This window comes from Gymnoscopelus braueri (genome assembly GCF_963280865.1).
Source record: "Gymnoscopelus braueri genome assembly, chromosome: 23".
Lineage (NCBI taxonomy): Eukaryota > Metazoa > Chordata > Actinopteri > Myctophiformes > Myctophidae > Gymnoscopelus > Gymnoscopelus braueri.
Genome location: NC_137625.1, coordinates 6,963,222 through 6,985,655, shown reverse-complemented (window position 1 = coordinate 6,985,655; position 22,434 = coordinate 6,963,222). Strand labels below are relative to the sequence as shown.

General features: G+C 41.9%; 1 protein-coding gene across 1 annotated transcript in view; it reads right to left on the bottom strand.

Annotated features, from left to right (window-relative positions):
* shisal1a (shisa like 1a) overlaps nt 1-22,180 on the bottom strand; it is a 41,414-nt gene extending 19,234 nt beyond the window's left edge. The window contains exons 1-2 of the mRNA XM_080421837.1: nt 22,072-22,180; nt 8,058-8,271 (exon numbers count right to left, since the gene is read on the bottom strand). Of these exons, the coding sequence (XP_080277963.1) occupies nt 8,058-8,271; nt 22,072-22,132 (275 nt within the window). The 5' untranslated portion in view covers nt 22,133-22,180. The remainder of the gene's footprint in view (nt 1-8,057; nt 8,272-22,071) is intronic.
* Between the last annotated feature and the right edge of the window lie 254 nt (nt 22,181-22,434).

Below are 22,434 nucleotides of genomic sequence, written 5' to 3'. Positions count from 1 at the left end.
ACTGGTGGGTAAGCCAAACCAAGTTATTTCTCCTGCACCTCTTCATCCTATTCCTGTTATAGGAGAGCCTTTTGAGACAGTCATAGTTGACTGTGTGGGTCCTTTACCCAAAGCAAAGTCGGGGAATCAGTATCTTCTAACAATTATGTGTGCTGCAACCAGATTCCCAGAAGCCATTCCCCTGCGCACAATTACTGCTAAAGTGGTCATTAAAGCTTTAAACAAGTTCTTTTCTACCTTTGGCCTACCTCGGTTTGTGCAAACAGATCAAGGCACTAATTTTAAATCGAGACTGTTTGCACAAGTGCTTAAAACTTTAGGCATTAAACACAGGGTGTCTAGTGCCTATCACCCTCAGACACAAGGGGCATTAGAAAGATTTCATCAGACACTGAAGTCAATGCTGCGGAAACACTGTCTTGAGTCAAAAGCAAGTTGGGATGAGAGCATTCCTCTTGTTTTGTTTGCAGTTCGTGAAACTGTTCAGGAGTCACTAGGTTTCAGTCCTGCTAGCCTAGTTTTTGGACATACTGTCAGGGGCCCCCTCCAAGTCCTTAAGGAGCAGTTGGTTAATGTCGAAGCAACTTCTCAATCAGTCCCTGAGTATGTTAATCAGTTTAGAGAACGCTTAAAGCAGGCCTGTTCCTTAGCCAAAAATGCATTAGCCTCTTCTCAAGTGACCATGAAACAACACTTTGACAAGAAAGCTGTTGCTCGTTCCTTTAACACAGGAGATAAAGTGTTACTTTTGTTACCAGTACCTGGTTCCGCTCTCTCTGTTCGCTTCTCTGGTCCTTATCTGGTAGAGCAAAAAATCAGTGAGACAGACTATGTTATTCGCACCCCTGACCGAAGGCGCCAGTCCCGTGTGTGCCATGTTAACATGCTAAAGCTGTATCACTCTGGGGATGAAGTTCCAACTAGGTCTCCAGAGCCTGCAGTTTTAGGTGTAGCATTAAATTCTAAGGTCTGCGATTCTCAACCTGATGATGATGGGCTGGTGTTGCGCAACGCAACCCCACAGGGTGCAAGACTAGCAAATTCTGAAATGTTGTTGAATCTACCTTCCTTTCTGTCTCACCTGCCAGAGGATCACTTGAGTGATATAGAGAATCTGATTTTGGATTTTCCAAGTTTATTCAGTGATATTCCATCTCAAACTTCAGTTCTCCGACATGACCTTAAACTAACCACTGCTAGGCCCATCAAACAGCGGGCCTATAGGGTTAATCCTGTTAAGCGGGAGACAATGAAAAAAGAGGTTGAGTATTTGTTAAAACATGGATTTGCTAAGCCTAGCTCCAGTCCATGGAGTTCCCCATGTTTGTTAGACATCAAGTCAGATGGAAGCCCAAGGTTTTGCACTGATTTTCGTAAGGTGAATGCAGTAACGGTACAAGATGCTCATCCACTGCCACTGATTGATGACTGTATTGATGAGATTGGTCCATCTACTTATGTGAGTAAGCTTGATATGCTCAAAGGATATTGGCAGGTTCCTTTGACACATCAAGCATCCACAGTTTCTGCTTTTGTGACACCTGATCATTTCTGCCAATATACAGTGATGCCTTTTGGTATGTGTAATGCTCCTGCTACCTTTCAGAGGCTCATTAATCTGGTATTGGGGGATGTCCCCCATTGTAAGGCATATCTAGATGATATTGTAGTGTACAGTTCAGACTGGACTTCACATGTGTCAACCCTGAGAGAAGTTTTTAGTCGTTTAGCAAATGCTTCTTTAACCCTCAACCTAGCCAAATGTGAGTTTGGGAAAGGCACAGTTCTCTACCTTGGTAAAGAGGTAGGCCAAGGAAAAGTGAGGCCCATTGATGCCAAGGTCTCTGCCATCACTGCTTTCCTGAGGCCTACCACTCGAAGAGAATTGCGCCGTTTTCTAGGCATGGCCGGATTCTATCGTGGTTTTTGTAAGAATTTTTCCTCAGTGGTGACTCCGCTCACTGCCCTAACCAGTATCTCTAGGCCCTTTGTCTGGACCAGTGAGTGCCAGAGTGCTTTTGAGAGCGTAAAAGCCCTCTTATGTAGTGCACCTGTCCTCTCAGCTCCAAACTTTACTCTTCCTTTTAAGTTAGAAGTAGATGCGAGCGGTACTGGAGCCGGTGCAGTCTTGTTGCAAACAGATGACCAGGAACTCGACCATCCAGTTTGTTACTTCTCTAGGAAGTTTAACAAACACCAGCTCAGGTATTCAACCATAGAGAAGGAAACACTGGCACTTCTGTTTGCATTACAACACTTTGAGGTGTATGTAGGGTCCAGTATACTTCCTGTGGTAGCTTACACAGACCATAACCCCTTGGTTTTTCTATCCAGGATGTATAACCAGAACCAGCGACTCATGCGCTGGGCCCTTATTGTACAGAATTATAACTTAGTAATACGTCATAAGAAAGGTTCCGAGAATGTCTTAGCAGACGCTCTCTCCCGCAGTCTGTAAGAGTGGTGTTTTGTAGCCACAAACATTTTGTTTGTGTCTTTAGGGTGGGAGGTGTTACGTGTATGGGTTTGGGGAGACTGTATGTTTATGGGGAGACTGTGTATGGTGTTTTTCTCCCTGCTACTCTCTGCCTGCTGCTCTCTGTCACTCACTCTCAGGTCCAGCCCATTCACTCAACTCAACTCCGCCTCTCACCACCGGTTGGTCCTTCCCCTCATCACTCCACCAATCACCTCCATCGTCATCATATATAAAGCACCTGTGACGGCGGCCATCTTTCTCTCTTCCCCACCATGCTTCCAGCAGCTCATTTGTTTGCTCCATGTATTGTCCTAACTAATTCACCTCCAGTCTTATAAAGACTTTCTGACCTTTTGCCAAACGTTTAGTACAGGGGGGGGGGCAGTTTAGCTCTGGGGTACCCTGTACATATTGCACGTAGGTAAGTCCAGTGTTTAATCCCACTAGTCTAGAGGTGAGTGCCACCCATTGTATTTTCTGTTCTTTGTTAGAGTAGGAAGGATTTGTTTCTCTTGTGAGTAAGTAGTATCTTTATTTTGTTTAGACTGAGTTTTGGTTTTACTACATTCTTTCCTTTGGCACCACCTGACCCTCCCTGTATTGTTGACTTGGCATTCATTTACTTTTTGTCCATTTAGTTTGTTAATAAACAACTTTTCAGTTAACCTCAACTTCTGTCTGTCTCAATTATATAATTTGGGTATATGTTACCGTCCCTTCCTCCTGGACCACCATCTGGGACGTAACACTAAATCTAATCTAATGTGTTCTTTCCAATGACAGGACAGAAAGTTGTCATCAGCCTGCAAAAATGAAGGAACTGCAGATGAAGACCTGGGACACTACAGCCATATATATTTTTTCTAAATAAAACGGTTACATTTACACACTGCTTGCTCTACTCATTGGTATATTCTACATTGTGTAAGCATTTATAATGACAAAATGTATTTACACCCAATTCTATAAGGGTTCTTTTGAACTGTTTCATGATAGGAGATGGTCTTTCATTTGGCAGAATGGTACATAATTACATGACTGTAAGCATTACAGATATAATAGTGAAAAACTCTTGTACATTCTGTTAGTATTTTACTTCTACATGTAATCATAATTTTTCTGGGGACCCCAGCACATTGGATTCAACTTTACTAGTCTTAGATACAATAGGCTATAGTAAAATCTAATATTATCCATATACACCAATTGAAAGCATGAAACGGTCTCATTTGAAAAAAGAGAAAAAAAACGATTAGGCTGTGTATGACAAGAGTATTTGAACATTAGCATGTCATTCTAAAGTAATGCCCATGTTTTCTATAAGTTTAGTCCAAATAATTTAACTGGAAATGACAGTGAAACATTATGCTCTCAGAGATAAGGAGTCACACATGACATGAGTATGAAGCGTTTTGTTTTATTATTATATTGTTGACTATATGCTGCATCTCCATGGATGTCCCGACTCCCAAGTAGAAGATGGACGTCACGTCACCAGCACCGGACTGTCTACATGGTGGGATGGAATGTAGAAAAAAATAATAATTTATTAATTTATACATGATATATTTAGTTTACTATAAGATACAATCAAATCAATACAGAACACAATACAACAGCAGCCAAGACTATAGTTTCACCTTGCTGGCGCAACAAAGACACGGTGATGATGGGACTGACATCCTGGGTAGATATAGCAAACTTGCAATGGGTAGGCCTACTGGTCCAACTGTACTGGTTCAACAGAGGCAGATTTCACGTGGTCCAAGAAAGAACATGGCTTCGATGTCGTGTTTTGTGATCCAAAGGTAGACAAAAAAGTCGGAAAAGTTGGAACGTAACATTCATCATTCTTCAGCATTCAGTGTTGTTGCCAGATCTTGTGAGAGAAATAAGCAACCAGGTATATGAAAACAAGCCCAAAAGAAAATACCTGTGCCAAGAGCACTTGAAACCTAGACATGGGTTATTTGAAAATTGCCGATCTACAAGCTCACAACGCGTAACGATGTGACGCAGTGTGAGCTTGTATAGATCTGCTATTTTCCAAACAATCTTGAGGGGAAAAAAGTGCAAAATGTGGAATATTTTTTAAACATTTTAACAACACATTTTTGGTAGGGTCTCCCTGGCAAATATGTTGGCGCGCAGTGCACAGATGAGGGTCCGTGGAAAAGTACATGAACATGTTTGAGAACCACTGGTTTAAACAACAATCAAAACATTTGGAAACGAGCCCAAATATCAACTACATTTTAGAAACCAGCCGCTTATAATAAGCAGACATGGCAACACTGGCCAATGTGCTGTATGTGTTTGTTGATGTTGTTGTAGTGAGAACTGGGAGGGGAAAGTTACAATGTAGACCACGCCCCCACGCAGCCTCCTCCCCACAAGGAAGTGCAGTGCCACAAAGCATTGTGGTCATTGTAGTAATGCAGCCAAACCCCAGTCATCCAGTCAAAGTCAAGACTTCTATATTTTTCGGGCCATAGGGTGCAAATTTGAAATTTTGCTACTGTTATCTACTATATTATAATATATAATTAATATATATATTATTAACATTGAGTGACTGCAAGTTCTTCCAGGGGTGAAATGCTCCTTTAATGTCTTTGAATTTGTCTTTTTATTTTTCTCCGATTCTGATCTTACCAACCTAAGGCTTTGGGTTGAGGCCTGGTGTTTTAGAAGGACATTTATTATCATTTTCTCTGTTTGCCATACAGTGCACTGTAAAATGTAACTCTGAGAGTGTACAAATGGAACCAAATGGACCCGTAAGGGTCCATTTGGTTCCATTTGTACACTCTGAATGAACACAGACGATTATACAGTGTGTGTGTGTGTGTGTGTGTGTGTGTGTGTGTGTGTGTGTGTACGGTTCACTTAGCAAGAATTCATTGTTTGAACAAGCGGAGACACAGAGAGATGGATGGGGTCAGACTGTCAGTGGGTTTAAACAAAGATTATGAATTGAACACACAACAAACACCGACTTCTGAACAGTACAGGACAGGAACGGGCAATCCATTACAAGTATGCGTGCATGTGTGTGGTGCGCGTTTGCGTGCGTGTGTGTGTCATGGTGTAAATGTTTATTTGAGCTCAGTCACGCGGTGTGTGTGACGTTTTGGAGCGTACGTGAGTGTCTGATTTAATCCTGTGAGGAGGTGTGAATTGATTTCCCTCTCTGGGAATGAAAGAACGCGTCACTGTGACTTGAAGCCATCGTTAACTTAACATGCTGACATACACACACACACACACATTCACCATCACATAAATGAGCAGTGGGGGACAAAGTACTCAACCCCAGTACTTGAGTACTCCTGGTCAAATACAGTATTACTCCACCACTGCAAGTGAAAGTTGCTCTGTCAAGTATTCAAAAGTACATGCTTTTACAAATGCTCAAGGCTTGGGTTTAAAAAGAACAGGGAACTGTCTGACATCGAGATTTTTTTTGTGGAGAGGGAAGGGTAGTCGAAATGATGAAACAAAAACATATGATTGACTGACACTTCACTGCATCCCTAAAAACTCTGCTGAAAACAGCTCAACGTTATGTTGCAGCGAGCTTCAAAAGCTAGTTTGTATCTTTATGTCATTGGCTTCCATTGAAAATGGCTTGTAGACAGTTACTCTGTAGCTAGTAACATAGCTGCTACTGTGAACTATAGTCTCAACCTCAGAGAGTCTTTCTTCCTTTCTTTCTTTCCTTGTGTGTGAATAGAATGGACTCCCTATCTCTATTTCTCTCTCTCTCTTGTATAAATAAATGAAATCTATTGTCTGGTGGAGCGGATAATCTGAGAAGCTGTGGTCATTCCTGAAAACAAACAGGACATAAATAAACAATGGACAGAACTGCACCTAATTAGATTTCACTGTCAAGTTTTCCCATGTCGCTCAGCTAATGATGGGAACTACAGTATGGGGGGAGAGAGTGAGAGAGAGAGTGAGAGTGAGAGAGGAGAGAGGGGAGAGGGACGAGAGAGTAGCCTCGTTTACCAGCCTTTTTGTTTCATAATTACATGAAACAACAAAGAGACAGAGACAGAGACAAGAAAGAGAGAGAATAAAGAGTTTTCACTTTCAGAAAATAACCTGCTATTTTCGGCCGCTAACACTGTCATATTATAAACTATAAATGGGGCTTAATGCGATATATACAGTGCTGCAAGACGTATAAATGGCATTCACAACAACAACAAAGCATGGATACAGCACAGCAGCTTGTTAGGCAAATGCAGTGTGCAAATCTCTCTCAAAGAGGCGAAAAGTGGCATCAGTCAATACAGAAGTTCCACTTTTGCAGACATAATGTGAACTAAATCTAAACTTTCATCTGTGTGTTCAGACTCCAGGTGAGTTAATGCAGGAGTCCACAAACTTTTCCATGCCAAGGACCCCCACATTAGCCTGACACTCAGCCTGAATTTTCATTTCGTCTCACTCCATTATTCAGTCTGAAAGCCCTCTCAGTGCAGACGTTTTCTGAGTTGGGGGCGTGGCCAAAGTTGGACTCTTTGCCGATTGGTTCATACTGGATTATCCCGATCCCGATTCGTCGTACAGATTTTCAACCGTGAAACCCCCACCTTCGACACCGTCACCAGACCCTGAATGCGAGGCAAGCGATTTAGGGGGTGGAGCCAGGCTACCCCCAAATAGCTATAGCATCTGGCTGGGGCCCGGCATTGTGAAATGGAAACTTTTGACTGCACTGCATTTTTGAGACCCGGCTGACATTATGAAATAACTTTAGTCCTATTTCAAAAATAGTGAAAATAGCCAAATTTGTAGAACGGCTATTGACACTACTAGACCGGTGACCGGTACATCGGCCTACTGGGATACAAAGCAAGTCTGAAACGATGCAAGTTGGGAATGCATGACCCACCTGGTTATGCAATACCCATTGTACCCGCTGTCCGGGCACCTGTTGTACCCCTCTGTCTGTCTGCGTCCTTTTTATGTCCATATATGGATATTTCTGTATCGGCCTGTCTGTCTGTGTACATTTATGCACAGTACCGTGTCATGCATTTCCAAATATGGAGTCCAGGCCAGTCTATGATGTCAGTACTATGATGACATCAGATGACTCCATAGTACATGGGGATTTGCTGATTTGTAGCTACTTTTTGAATCCGCTGATTCGACTTGTTCATATTCAACAGGGGGTCTGGGGCCGCAAAGGGGACCTCAGAGTTACTACAGGGCTCAGAGTTACTGGGCCATCAGATCTTTGTGTGATAGGAACTTGAACCCAGCATCCCTATTATGGGGGGAACATTCACCGAAAATAGGAGATCTCCAAACTTTGTAAGCTTGTACATCTGCTATTTTTATAAACAACAACAATAACATATAGGAAGAAAACATATATATATATATTCACACGACACTGATGATAGTGCTGTCAAACACGCCTATGAAGCTATCTATGAAAAAATGTAATCTGCAACACGATTGTATACAATATAGTGGGGGTCCCTGCTTCATCTCTCTCTCAGCTAAGGGGTCCTAGGCCTGACAGACGTTGCAGACCCCTGCTACAGGTGAATCTTACTTGTGTGTGAATCCATCGGATGTGGAGGTGTGGTTGAGCTGCGTGACGCTGTGGAACTCGCTCTCGTTGCAGCAGTACTTGAAGGCCGTGTTGTTATGGTAACAGCAGAACATGTAGGTCTTGTTGTCGGACAGGCGCGGGCAGTGGAAGCCGAAGTGATAGCGCCCCCTGTGGTCGGTGTAGGGCTCGCACACACGGAAGTGGGCCGAGAGTGCTATGGAGAGAGAGGGGGGGATTTGACACCGGCGTTACAATCAATCATAAGTGTATATCGCCAAAGAAAGGGGTCCTTGAGGGGATTCCACGGGGTTCCCCTGCAAAATGAGTTAAGATAGCATCAGTTTAACCACTTTAACCCTATACTATAATTATTTAGTCCCACTCCTTGGGGTGTTTTTTGTCACTGTAGATGTATAAATGTATATGCACATACTGTATGTGAATTTCATCCTCTGCATTTACACATCATCCTAACTACTAGGAGCAGTGAGCAGCTTAGGTTAAGAGTCTTGCTCAGGGATTCAGGGACACACATTGACAAATTGATGGCCTGGCCTGAAATCGAACCGGCGACAACCAGGACCTCTGGTTGCCCAGGCAGCGTCACTATACACTCAGCTATGGCCACCACAAATTGGCTGTAATTTCAGCCATTTGAACATTTTAACAACACAAATCTTGTATGGGGGTCCCTGGTACTAAATATTTTCAGACGGGGGTCCGTGGACAAATATTATTTTGGGGGTCCTTGACATGATAACGTTTGCGAACCACTAAGGCAGTGGTCAGGTAGGGTAAGTGATGTTTTTTGTTAAAATTCAGTCTTCCCATCTCTCCAGCACTTTAGTAAACAGAAAATGCATTTTCAAGATGTGATATAAATTATATCCAATCAGGATAGAGGGTTTTTCTGTTTATTGAAGAGTTGGAGAGACAGGGAGACCACTGTTACTGAAGCAATGATTACTATCAGAGTATGATACTTTAACCTTTTAACCAATACCTTTCTTTTTTCTTTTTTTTTTATCAAATAATATCTTACCCTACCTTTAAAGCACCTGATGGACGGAGTGTGTTTTGGATGAGACAGGAGGGATAGAGAGACAGACAAACTGCCCAGGGATAAAGGACAGCATCTCAGATTCAAAAGATTTTCCAGAACAGGAAATTTGAGAACAAGAGGAAAGAAAAAAACTAAACAAAAAGACATTGAAGCTGCAGTGTTTGAGAGAATATTGATTTCCCGACTGTGAGAGACAGGAAAGTGATCATGTTTCTGTCAGCCATTTGTTTCCCTGGCTGTTTGGTTGCTTAGAACTCTCTCTCTCTCTCTCTCTCTCTCTCTCTCTCTCTCTCTCTCTCTCTCTCTCTCTCTCTCTCTCTCTCTCAGTCACACACACACACACACACACACACACACACACACACACACACACACACACACACACACACACACACACACACACACACACACACACACACACAATAAGAAGAGCCATTGAATCTGTGAAATTGCAAAGAAATAAAGCTCCCCTAAATTGTAGAGATGATTATAATTTTGTTTACTTTTTTTGCAGTCATGAGCGATGTTGCCCAATACAACTGCTGTCTACAAATGTTGTGTTATTTATGTATTTGCATTCAATTATTTAAACTGAATTCACTGTAATGGTTTGGATACAGTTCCAGGCTACCGTTACACTATTTAATTTGGACTAATCCATAACTGGGGATGCGTACTCAAACTATGTGCTGACCAGAGACATGGGACCGCAAACTGCCACTATAGATGCCATAGACTGTGACAACATTTTTTTAAATAAGAAACTTAAATTTGGTTTACAAGTTCACTTTAATCAATTTGAAGACGTATCAACAAATTGAGGAGAAAAAGCGCAAGAGAACGGCCCTCCCTGCATAATGCCCATGTGCATTGGTCGACCCGCTTAGGAGATACATGTACGAGTGCATTTCCACCCACAGCAGGGTCTTAACTGAGTGAGAGGTTCACAGAAATGTTAATAAACATCTTCAATTTGGGAAAAGTGAAGAAATGGGTTCCTCGCTCCCTTGATATGCCAATGGTCAATGCGTATAGGCAAGTTCATATTGATTAGTGAACCCGCTGACGAGAAAACTGGATGAGGACAGAAGGACAAACCCACAGACAGAGGTTTGGAGAAGGATAGAGGGAGATAACTGTTATTCACCGATCAATATTCCCTAAATCTCTGATGGTACAGAATGCACACGTGCAAGCGTGCATCATTTGCATTTAGATGATGCTGGCTGAACGGAGCAGGAAGTTAACGAGAGCAGCGACAGATAAGGAGAGACATGACGTAAATTAAGAAGTTCCCTCTCCTGGAATGCCAACACCACACACATACACACACGCACACACACACACACACACACACACACACACACACACACACACACACACACACACACACACACACACACACACACACACACACACACACACACACACACACACACACACACACACACACACACACACACACACACAGACAGTCACTCACACACACACACACACACACTCACACACTTGATACTAGTTTACTGTGCAGATAGATCTTGGTGATTTGCAGTCACGGCCTGTCAATAGAGGGCGCTAGTGCACCACACCACACATCTCCTAAACCTAGATCTTCCTTGAATAAATGTTACTTTAAAATATATTATATTATATTTTTAAATGATCAAACCAACAAGGTAAATATTATATAGTTAATCAATCTGGGAACCCATAGTAAAATAAAAAGGAAAAACAGCGCCCCCAGCATTTTTCGCTTTAGCATTTGACTCTGGGGGAGTAATCTCTCAAGAACAGATTCTGCACTCCGTTGGAATCTGTCGGGGAGGTTCGTCATAACGTGTGCGCATTGGCTACAAGTGGGCGTGCCTTCAGATCAGGAAGCAGGCCGCGCTTTACCCAATCAAATGTAGTGGGCGGGATTCACATGTCCGTCGATCTTTCCCCCTCGAAACAAACCCAAACTAATTTAACAATAGCGTCCGCGGAGCAGACAAAACCACGGAAAGATATTCACATTTTAACTTACTCTTTCATCATAGAAACAAGTGGGCTTATAACCAAAACGATCCATGTTCTCTGGGAGAAGTGGTGTTAGTGTTCCGTGTAGAAATATTGTTAGTGGGAATGAAAACATAGTGGCACCCACCGGAAGTGAAAGCTGAAGGCAGACCAAAACCCCGGTTTCCTTGCGCACTGGTGTTACGTTTTCTTCCGCCCAGAGCCAACAGACATAGAACAAACAGCAGAGGTCGCTGTTTTTCATTTTCAGTTGGATCTGGGTTCCCAGATTGCTGGGGGAGTGACTGGAAACCAGCGTTTTGGTCTGCCCTCAGCCCTCCACTTCCGGTGGTGCGCCTATGTTTTCATTCCCACTAACAATATTTCTCCACCGAACACTAACACCATTTCTCCCAAAGAACATGGATCATTTTGGTTATAAGCCCACTTGTTTCTATGATGAAAGAACAAGTTAAAATGTTACTAACCTTCCGTGGTTTTGTCGGCTCCGAGGACGCTATAATTGTTAGATGAGTTTGGGTTTGTTTTCAGTGGGAAGCGAACGCACAGGTGTAAATCCCGGCCACTACATTTGATTGGGTAAAGCGCGGCCTGCTTCCTGATCTGAAGGCACGCCCACTTGTAGGCCAACGCTCACACGTTCTGAACAGGGCTCCCGACAGATTCAGTAGCGCAGCTCTGAATCTGTTCTTGAGAGATTATATAGTTAATGACTAGAGTGTGAAATGTATAATCTGCCATAAAATGTAGATACAAAACTTTCTACTGTGCCTAAACTTAAAGGTAGGGTAAGTGATTTTCTTTGGTTAAAATAAGTGTTAAATAGCTCTATATTCTGATAGTACTCATTGCTATAGAGTGTTTGTTCATTAAAAGGAGTCTCCTTGTCTCTCCAGCTCTTTATTAAACAGAAAATGCATTTTCGTTTAAGTTTCAGTTTCATTTCCAATTTTATCCAATCAGGATAGAGAACTCAATCAGGATATAGATTAAACAAGTGAAATTGGAAGTGATGACACTAATAAATGAGCAGGCAAAATTGGAACAGAACACTATGAAAATGAAGCTTAAAAATGGGTACTTTCTCCTGATTGGCTGAGATTTTGACACCTACCGGAGATTTTGACACCTACCGGAAAATGTATTTTCTGTTTATTAAAGAGCTGGAGAGACGGGGAGACTTCTGTTACTGAACAAACACTCTATAGCAATGATTACTATCAGAATATAGTGCTTTAACCTTTTAACAAAATACTTTTTGTTTTAACCCAAAAATATCACTTACCCTACCTTTAATGCTGTGTGCGCAAAAATCTGTACCATTGACTCGCAATGTTAGTTCGCGCATGCGTATAGTTCACTCTTCAATGCAAGTGAAAGGGTCTTCCGTGTGCGCTGGCTTGCTGCGCCTCTAGCGCATACATATCTATACACATAGAACAGCTCATTCCAACTGGTGAGCTTCACTTTCTATGCCTATTATGTCTATGCTGACTGAGTTATGCTTTGATGCATTATGGTATCGTTGATGTACTGTACAAGCCCACAACGCGGAGGTGACTTGTTGTGCGATGAATGGATATGAATCATATAATGCAGCAGTATTTTATTATTGACCAAAAAGGAACAAAAAGGTGTAGTACTTATTTTTTCATTTTCTTTCACAAATGAATGAAACTACTACTAGGGCAGGGCCTATCAAAATAAACTAGTGTGATAACATAGTACATGTTACTGTTGGCTTGATTTTTGGTGTAGCACTACCTAGGGAAAGATCCACCAGCCGCCACTGGGGATTCGTTCTCATGTTTTGTTTCATACTTTAAATTAGTTTTTTTTTCTCGGCCACAAATGTACAGAATGTTATTTAGACAGGATAGCATGTTGTTTCCTTTAGACAGATGCTAAGTTCATTGTTTACCTGGTATCCTTGTTTCTTTGAGGCACTATACACAGTTCTCTCTGCACTCTATGTGATTATTTACCTTGTTGTTTGTTGACTGGAGTTCATGTTTACTCTGCTTATTCCAATGTCACACTTGTAAGTGGCTCTGGATAAGATTGTCTGCTAAATGCCTAAATTGTAAATTGTACGAGAGCATCCGTTTATGTGAGCTTAATTCCCTCCATCCAGGTTTTATACACATTTAACACACTGTACAGTATGTATGCACATTTATGAATACAGGACGTACAGTACAGTACAGTACAGTACACTGACACATCCCACGCACTACGATTATTCAAAACACATCCCACATACACAGGCTCCCCGCACTTTATATTTATAATCGTGGGCAAGGCAAGGGTATTTGCATAGAACATTTCAACAACAATGCAATTCAAAGTGCTTTACACTAGAGTCATTTCCTTGCCACCGTGGCTAACTTAGCTTTGGCTACTTTTTTGGCCAGTTGAAAAACACAAAAATTGGTTTAATTTGGTTCCATTTCTACACTTTCAAAGTGGAAATTAACATGAAAGATCCATTTGGTTCCATTTATGTACTCTCAAGAGTTAAATGAACATCTGGCGGATAGGTTATCTTATACAGGCCTATTGCTGAATATTGTTGATACTGTTTGGATGTTGTATTGATACTGTACAATGCAGATACTGTACATTGTCTGATATTGCTGTATATTGTTGATACGGTGTTGACATTGTTTGCTTACCCTTGTGTCATTTTGCATCCCACCTACCACTACCAAGCAAAACTTTCCCCTGTGGGATCAATAAAGATCTGTGTTATGTCATGTCATGTTAAAGGGATATTTCACTTCTTAAAAATAATTGGGTCATTTTGTTGTCTACTCAGGCTTTTGTCAACAGTTTTTAAGTTGCTTGATTCAGTATTTAGATATTTGATATTCATTTTATCAGACACGCCCCCTTCCTATACAAACCCATTGTAACTTCCTTGGGGGGACCCCTGGTCACTGATGTGTGTATACGGTTTAAGTACCACTTCAGCCCTATTTTATGCTTTGTCGTTCGATGGTGTCGCACAGTGAAAATAGCCGATCTACAAGCTCATAAAGAGCTTGTAGATCTTCTATTTTGCTTAATTCTTTCTATACATTTTTTTCGAATTTTAACCTATAATGAATGACATGCCCAAAATACGGATGCCAGGTAGAACGTGGTTAATCTTGCTGGCTTTTGTTTGGCAGTTATTCAGTGCTTATGTGTACAAACGGGCTCATTTTGTTTTGAGGTGAAGAGGTAAAGAAAATGACATCAGTCAAAGAATGGTTTATATTATACGAGGTACGTGTTCTCACAGGAAGCTGATCAATAATGAAGCTTTTTTCTTTCTTTCTTTCTTTCATGTGACTGCTTACTGGTCGAGGGCCAATCACTAGTGAGCTCGGGTTTAAAAGCGAGCTGTAATTGGCTGAGTAAATCAGCAGGGTTGTCAATTTGAGCGGCCAAGAACACTCAGAGCCTAATCTTGAACTCATAAAAAGTCTGAGTCACGCACACACACACATTTGCACGCGTGCACACTGCGCACACACACACACACACACACACACACACACACACGCGCACTTGGCCAAGTAGGTAACAAGTGAAGTAAAGTTTGGTCGGTTCAGAAAGGAAGGAAGGAAAGAAAGAAAGAAAGAGAGAATGAAAGATGGAAAAAATTACAATACACAAAGAAAAGTTCCTTTCCCTCCCTTCTGTCAGTCTCTCTCTATCTCTCTCTCTCTCTCTCTCTCTCTTATCTAGCTATCTCTCGCCCTCTCTCCTTGTCTGTCTGTCTGTCTGTCTGTCTGTCTGTCTGTCTGTCGCACGCACGCACGCACGCACGCACGCACGCACGCACGCACGCACGCACACACGCACACTCTTTTCTCTGGTGGTGATACTGTTCAGTGCATGTGCTTTGCTGTTTGTTGTTAACACCTCATAGAATTTAAAGTAAGGGAACAACTCTGCCTGGCTGCTATTCAACAGCACCTCGCACTGCTTTCCATTCAACATCACCTCGCACTGCTTTCCATTCAACATCACCTCGCACTGCTTTCCATTCAATATCACCTCACACTGCTTTCCATTCAATATCACCTCACACTGCTTTCCATTCAATATCACCTCACACTGCTTTCCATTCAATATCACCTCACACTGCTTTCCATTCAATATCACCTCACACTGCTTTCCATTCAACAGCATCTCACACTGCTTTCCATTCAACAGCATCTCACACTGCTTTCCATTCAACAGCACCTCACACTGCTTTCCATTCAATATCACCTCACACTGCTTTCCATTCAACAGCACCTCACACTGCTTTCCATTCAACATCACCTCACACTGCATTTCTATTCACAAAACGAGGGTTTTCCCTATAGGCATGGAAACGCTTCAAACAACAATACAGACCGCTGAATGTACGGCAGTTGGTACAGTATGCTTTTAGTGGAATGCATGCATTTTCTACAAACTAATTAAGAAGCTGCACAACCTAGATTAAGTTCATTTATTTTATTGTATTTCTGCCATATATATACTGTAATTGTAAACAGACACATGGAACATCAACACACACATTCCAAAAACACTCATTATAAACAGATTGTATGTATGTTTGTCCCCCTAGGATGGCAAGGGAAGACATTATGAATAATGAAAGAGCGAAGTGTCCTTGTATTCTGAGCCATCCTAACACGTTACTTTTCATGTTGGTTTTGATGGCAGACAAAAACATGTGCAATTTTGAAATAGTCGACAGACAGAGTCGACCATTAGGTGCAGGCACTCGCTCGTGCACGCCTCATGGGGTCCACTACTGTCAGCGTGCCTGCTTTGTTTAGCTCCTAACACGAGGACACTTGGCTCATTAACCCACTAAGACCGGAAACGCATCTGTGTCATTTTATAGATAAAAAAATAGCAGATATATAAGCTCCCAGCACGGCACCGAGTGCCGTGCTATGAGCTTGTAGATCTGCTATTTTTTTTTTAAATCGTGAAATTCTTTGCAAATCTTTGAATATATATATTTTGAAAGTGAACATTTGTAACTCAAATCTTTGCTTCTGGGGGGGTCCCTGGAACAAAACTTTTTGAGATGGGTGTCTGCTGCCAAATGCAATGTTTTCTAAATCCTAACAGTATGTTGCTATATCAGTGGTGCTCCAACTTTTCCATGTCAAGGACCCCCAAAAGGATATGTATTTGGCCGCGGACCCCATCTCAAAATATATTGTAGATCTACAAGCAGTGAGCTTGTATATCTGCTATTTTTTGAATAGCCAAAGAAATCCAAAATGACAAAAGATGCTTTCCCTGTCTAAATGGGTTAATTATTTATACTGTAAGTCATGGAAAGAAATGCCCAAAGTACATGAGGTGTGACGTAGACTCATCATCCTCTATCTAATAACGTATCTATCTAGATTCTTTATCTGTAATACACGGCAGTGGTTCTCAACCATTTCTGGATCAGGGCCCACTTCAAAAAGTGATCACGGCCCACCCATCTGACCACATCTGACAGGCTGGTGTTAAGTGGTCAAATGGGTGGATTTTCAGAGCATGTTTATTTTAATGATCAATTATTCAATTGAAATGACAACACATTTTTCAAGGTTTTAAAGAAAGAAATACCATGACATTTTACTACATTAATTATTTTGATATCATGTCTTGCGGCCGGTATACCCGCTATTCATTATGCCGACTTCGTTATGTGCATCTGGAGGTGTGCCCGTGGGCGTGTTGTTGCGCTTTCCCTAAAATTGCTATCTTACCCACACACATTTGGGAAAGAGCATAGTGGATTCGAAAACCACCGGCTATGCCAAATTCGTTTGGTAGAGCGCTCGCCTGCAATGGACATGTTGGGAGTCAAGCTGGGCGCACGGCAAACGGCACAACATTCAGAGGTCTCCTTCTCTCCTAATTCCCCACGTATCTCTGTGATTCTAATTTTCCTATAATCAGCAGAAGTGAGAGTGTCAATTCCTTGTGTCAATTGTGTTTATATAACATGATAGTCTATTCAAAGCAGACAATGATTTGTGCCGCGCGTCGCGCCATGCCATTAATCCATTGCCCAGGAAATAACGGATTACAATCATTTAAAATTCTCTATAATCAGCAACATGTGGGTCACAATTATGTCGATCAAATATGGTTTTATTCAAAGGCAATCAAAGGCTACAGCGTATGAAGCAAATGTCGGGTATAGTGTCCAATGTTTCGCCGCCCCAGTGCGGCTGCAGAGTTCGTTTGATTAATCCAGAACACAAGCAGATCGCTGTCATTTAAAGTTCTCTATAACCAGCAATGTGTGGCTGATGATTCTGTGAATCAAAAAAAAAATGTTCAAGGCAACGTCGCTCTTCCATAGCCATGGCATATTGGGCAGAGAGGGAAAGGGCGCAAGATTGCACTGGGGATAATGGCTTGCGCATTCTTCTCTTAAAGGCAATGGCATCTGGTTTTATTATTGTAACGCCCAAACCACACCTATGCATAATGTAACAGGTAGTGCAGGTGTTTTAGGGATAAGGCTGGTGTCCGAAAATAGCAACCTTTGCACGGGAACGCCCCCCCTGCGCAATGCTAAATCCCCAAATAGTGGCTATAGGATCTTGGGCCGAAAATAGGCAGCATTTGCAGCATCCTCACGGCCCACCGGTACTTCCGTTTAGACACTCAACCGGCTAGGTCTTGCCCAGTGTGACCTGGAGCTGAGTAAGCTGGACATGATGGAGTGATTTGTGTGCATGTGGACACACACACACACACACACGCACGCACGCACGCACGCACGCACACACACACACACACACACACACACACACACACACACACACACACACACACACACACACACACACACACACACACACACACACACACACACACACACACACACACACACACACACACACACACACACACAATACAGTACACACATGCACATGCAAGCACACACACCTTTTCTTCAGTAAAAAGTCAAAGCACATTCTTAGCACTACACAATGGGAGCACAGGGCTTGAATGACTTAATATTCTTTAATAATGCCAAACGTCTGTCTGTCTGTCTGTCTGTCTGTCTGTCTGTCTGTCTGTCTGGGTCTGTCTGTCCATCTGAATGTCGCCCTCTCATTCACATACCACTTTCCCATACCTCTTTTTAGTCTTGTGTGTGAGAGTCGTAACCCCCTCTAACCTTTCTCTTGCTCTCATATACAATAGAGGCAAACTAGAAAGAAAAAAAAACATGCATGCTCGCCCTCTCTCTCTCTTTCTCTCTCACACACACACACACACACACGCACACGCACACGCACACGCACGCACGCACGCACGCACGCGCATGCAGAGAGCGAGGCTTAGCACCAATTAAGTGAACCAGTTAATAGGGGCTTTTCAGATATTAAAAGCCCATATGTTTTAGATCCATCTTGTCCTAAAAAGACCTTGGAAAAACCTGAGAGTTGGGTGGAGCTGGCAACACAGCTCAGTCAGACCTGCCATCTACAGTTAAACCACTTATACCCCTGCATCTGCATACTTAGGAAGAAGATACAGATCTGGAAACTCTGATCCAGTACAGGGCTGGCAACTATCGATCATTGTCTTAGCCAGGAGTCTTTAATGATTTTCAGGCCAATTAACGGCCCCTTAGCTGAGAGAGAAATTAAAGGGATATTTCACTTTCAAAAAAACTTTGGGTCATTTTATCGTCTACTCAGGCTTTTGTGAGCCCCCCAGACAGTTTTTAAGTTGCTTGATTCAGTATTTAGATATTTGATATTCATTTTATCAGACACGCCCCCTTCCTATACAAACCCATTATAACTTCAAATAAAAATTTTAACATGTTAAATTCATCAAAAACACCTGTCCTTGGTTCTGGTGACTCACCCTGCCCTCCTAATACGCGAGGGGGCCGTGTTTTTTGGATTACCTTTTTCATTTATTTTATTTAAAGGTAGGGTAGGCCTAAGTGATATTTTTTGGTTAAAACAAAAAGTATTTTGTTAAAAGGTTAAAGCACTATATTCTGATAGTAAACATTGCTATAGAGTGTTTGTTCAGTAACAGGAGTCTCCCTGTCTCTCCAGCTCTTTAATAAACAGAAAATACATTTTCCGCTAGGTGTCAAAATCTCAGCCAATCAGTAGAAAGTACCCATTTTTAAGCTTCATTTTTATTGTGTTCCAGTTCCAATTTGTCCTGCTTATTTCTTAGTGTCATCACTTCCAATTTCACTTGTTTAATCTATATCCTGATTGAGTTCTCTATCCTGATTAGATAAAATTGGAAATGAAACTGAAACTGAAACGAAAATGCATTTTCTGTTTTATAAAGAGCTGGAGAGACAAGGAGACTCCTTTTACTGAACAAACACTCTATAGCAATGAGTACTATCAGAATATGGAGCTATTTAACACTTATTTTAACCAAAGAAAATCACTTACCCTACCCTTAATTTTTTTATTGTATTTAATTTTTTTCAATTTCCAAAAGAAATATTAAAAATAAATGAAAAAACACTCGCGTATTAGGAGGGCAGGGTGAGTCACCAGAACCAAGGACGGGTGTTTTTGATGAGTCTAACATGTTAAAAATTGAGTTTGAAAATATAATGGGTTTGTATAGGAAGGGGGCGTGTCTGATAAAATGAATATCAAATATCTAAATACTGAATCAAGCAACTTAAAAACTGTCTACTGGGCTCACAAAGGCCTGAGTAGACGATAAAATGACCCAAAGTTTTTTGAAAGTGAAATATCCCTTTAAGCAGGGACCCTCCACTACATATTGTATAAAATTGTGTTGCAGATGTTGTATAGATTTCATATAGATATCTTGTTTGACAGCTCTATCATAAGTGTTTTTTCGTTAGTTTTTATTTTTAATATAACTCGAAAAGAGCAGATCACAAGAGACGCGTTGTGAGCAATTTTTGACGAATGTTACCCCCAGAATAAGGATGCTATGCTAGGGTTCAAGTGGTGAATGTGAAAATAATATTAATAATAATAATGATATATATTATACTGTATATATATGTATATTATATATATATATATAATATACATATTATCACTCAAATATTAGGTGGCCCCCTTGTAGTTACATCATCAAGGTAACTACATAACCCAAAACTCTACCAAAGTTTAATTGTACTTTAAAGAGCTCTTTTCTCACTCTCTACTAAAACACCTACATGCACATACATGCGTACATGCACATTAATTTGTCATTTTTCCAGTAAAAGTAAAAAAGGTGCAGTACAGGAGGAATGGCAGCAGAGAGGCACAGTGGTGACCTAAATGGACCTAAGAGGAACACAATTGTGGACAAAGGGTTCCCGGTTCAATTCCCCTGGACTGCAGGAAACATGTGGGAGAGGGTTGTGAATGACCAACATCCCTAAACACCCAGCGCTGAAGTGCCCTTGAGCAAGGCACCGAACTCCCAGCTGCTCCAGCGGAGCTGCTCAGTGGCCAACAGTATTTAACTGTGGTTTTACTGGGCAGCTCCCACGTGTGTATATGTGTGTAACTGTGAAGCTGCCCAGTACAACCACAGTTAGATGTGTTGGCCACTGAGCAGCTCCAGGTGGAACTGTGTGTGTGTGTGTGTGTGTGTGTGTGCGCATGCGTGCGTGAGAGAGAGCGAGAGAGAGAATCAGGGCATTGCTGAAAAAGAGCATTCGTGCTCAGCGAAACTACCCTGGAGAGAGGATTGTTGTTTCATTTGTGTCTAGAATCTGTACTGCAGTTCACTACATGCTATCGCTTTAGCAGAGTTTAGCTTGCCAAAGCAACTGATGCAGACTGGCATGTGTGTGAGGTGTCTCAAAGCTCAACACTCAAGGACAGACTTTTCCCGCCGGTTGTGAGAGCCAAGGACATGGACAATATGAAAAAATATGTTGGCACTGGACCTGTAATCATTCCTGTACAGATCGCAAAAAATAAAGAAATCTGTGTAAATTGTTATGCCTCATTGCACATTCATTAAATCCAGACACTACGCTACAAAGGACTCAAAGGAGGGGCACACATTTAGACCCCTGGGGATCCCCCGTTCAATGACGTATATAGGGTTTAAAGAGGTTAAGATGATGTAGCAAAAGGTCTTATAGTGCAATAATTATCTCCTCCAAACATAGATGCACTTTGACAGACAGACAGACAGACAGACAGACAGTGAATTATGCCAGCATTCACATTCTGTCCTTCTGGTACTTGTTTATCAAGCGTAATCATCACGCTGATGAAGCCATAGAGCCGAAAACGTGTCCGTTTCGTCATGTTACCCGGCAAGTTTGTTGAATCGTTAATTTGTAACGACCCTTAGACAGACAGACAGATGGACAGAAAGACAGACAGATAGACAGACAGACAGACAGATGTACAGACAGACAGATGGACAGACAGACAGACAGACAGACAGACAGACAGACAGACAGACAGACAGACAGATGGATAGAAAGACAGATGGACAGATAGTGAGATACGGTCCAGAGTAGAATGAACGCCGCCACCCTGACATGAAAGGAGATGGAATTGGAAGATGAAAGGATAAAATGATGGAACAACAGTGTATCCACAGCAGATAAAAGGAGTAATTGACCTGCCTGCACATGAAAAGAAAGATAGATCACAGTATCACCAAACAGTAATCTTTGCAAAGCCTGGAAAACTTAGACAAGTCAAGAGTCAAGCAGAGAAAGTGGAGTCAGGCAGAGAGAGCGGCATATAAATGATGAATGATTTCCTGCAGCAGATAACAGCGGAGGTAGGGAACAACCTGCACATTAACTAATTGACCCCGGTGTTCCTATTTTCATTATAGGCGAGGTCATTATAGGTCATTATAGGTCATTATAGGCGCGTAAGAAATTCTGATAATAAAAAGGAAAAAAAATGAGAATGAGAGTGTTTTTTTTACCTGCGGTTGTTAGCAGGAGGAACAGAACCACCTGGACATGAGCAGACCAGTGCTGGGTCATGGTCACCTTCAGATCTTCATGTAGGGCTCATGGTGGAGCGGGCTCTTCTAAAGATCACAAATCAAACGGCCCTCATTGTCAATTGTCTTTTAAGTAAGATAATCCTTGGATGTTACCCTCCACCAGATTCTGGCGTGTAGAGGTTCAGTCATCCGCGAGAATCACGGAGTAAGGCCGCTGCTCCTTCACTTGGAGAGGAGCCAGCTAAAGGTGGTTCGGGCATATAGTATGGATGCCTCCTGATCGTCTCCCAGTCCCTAGGGAGGTCCTTGGTGTACGTTCCACTGGGACGAGACGCCCTG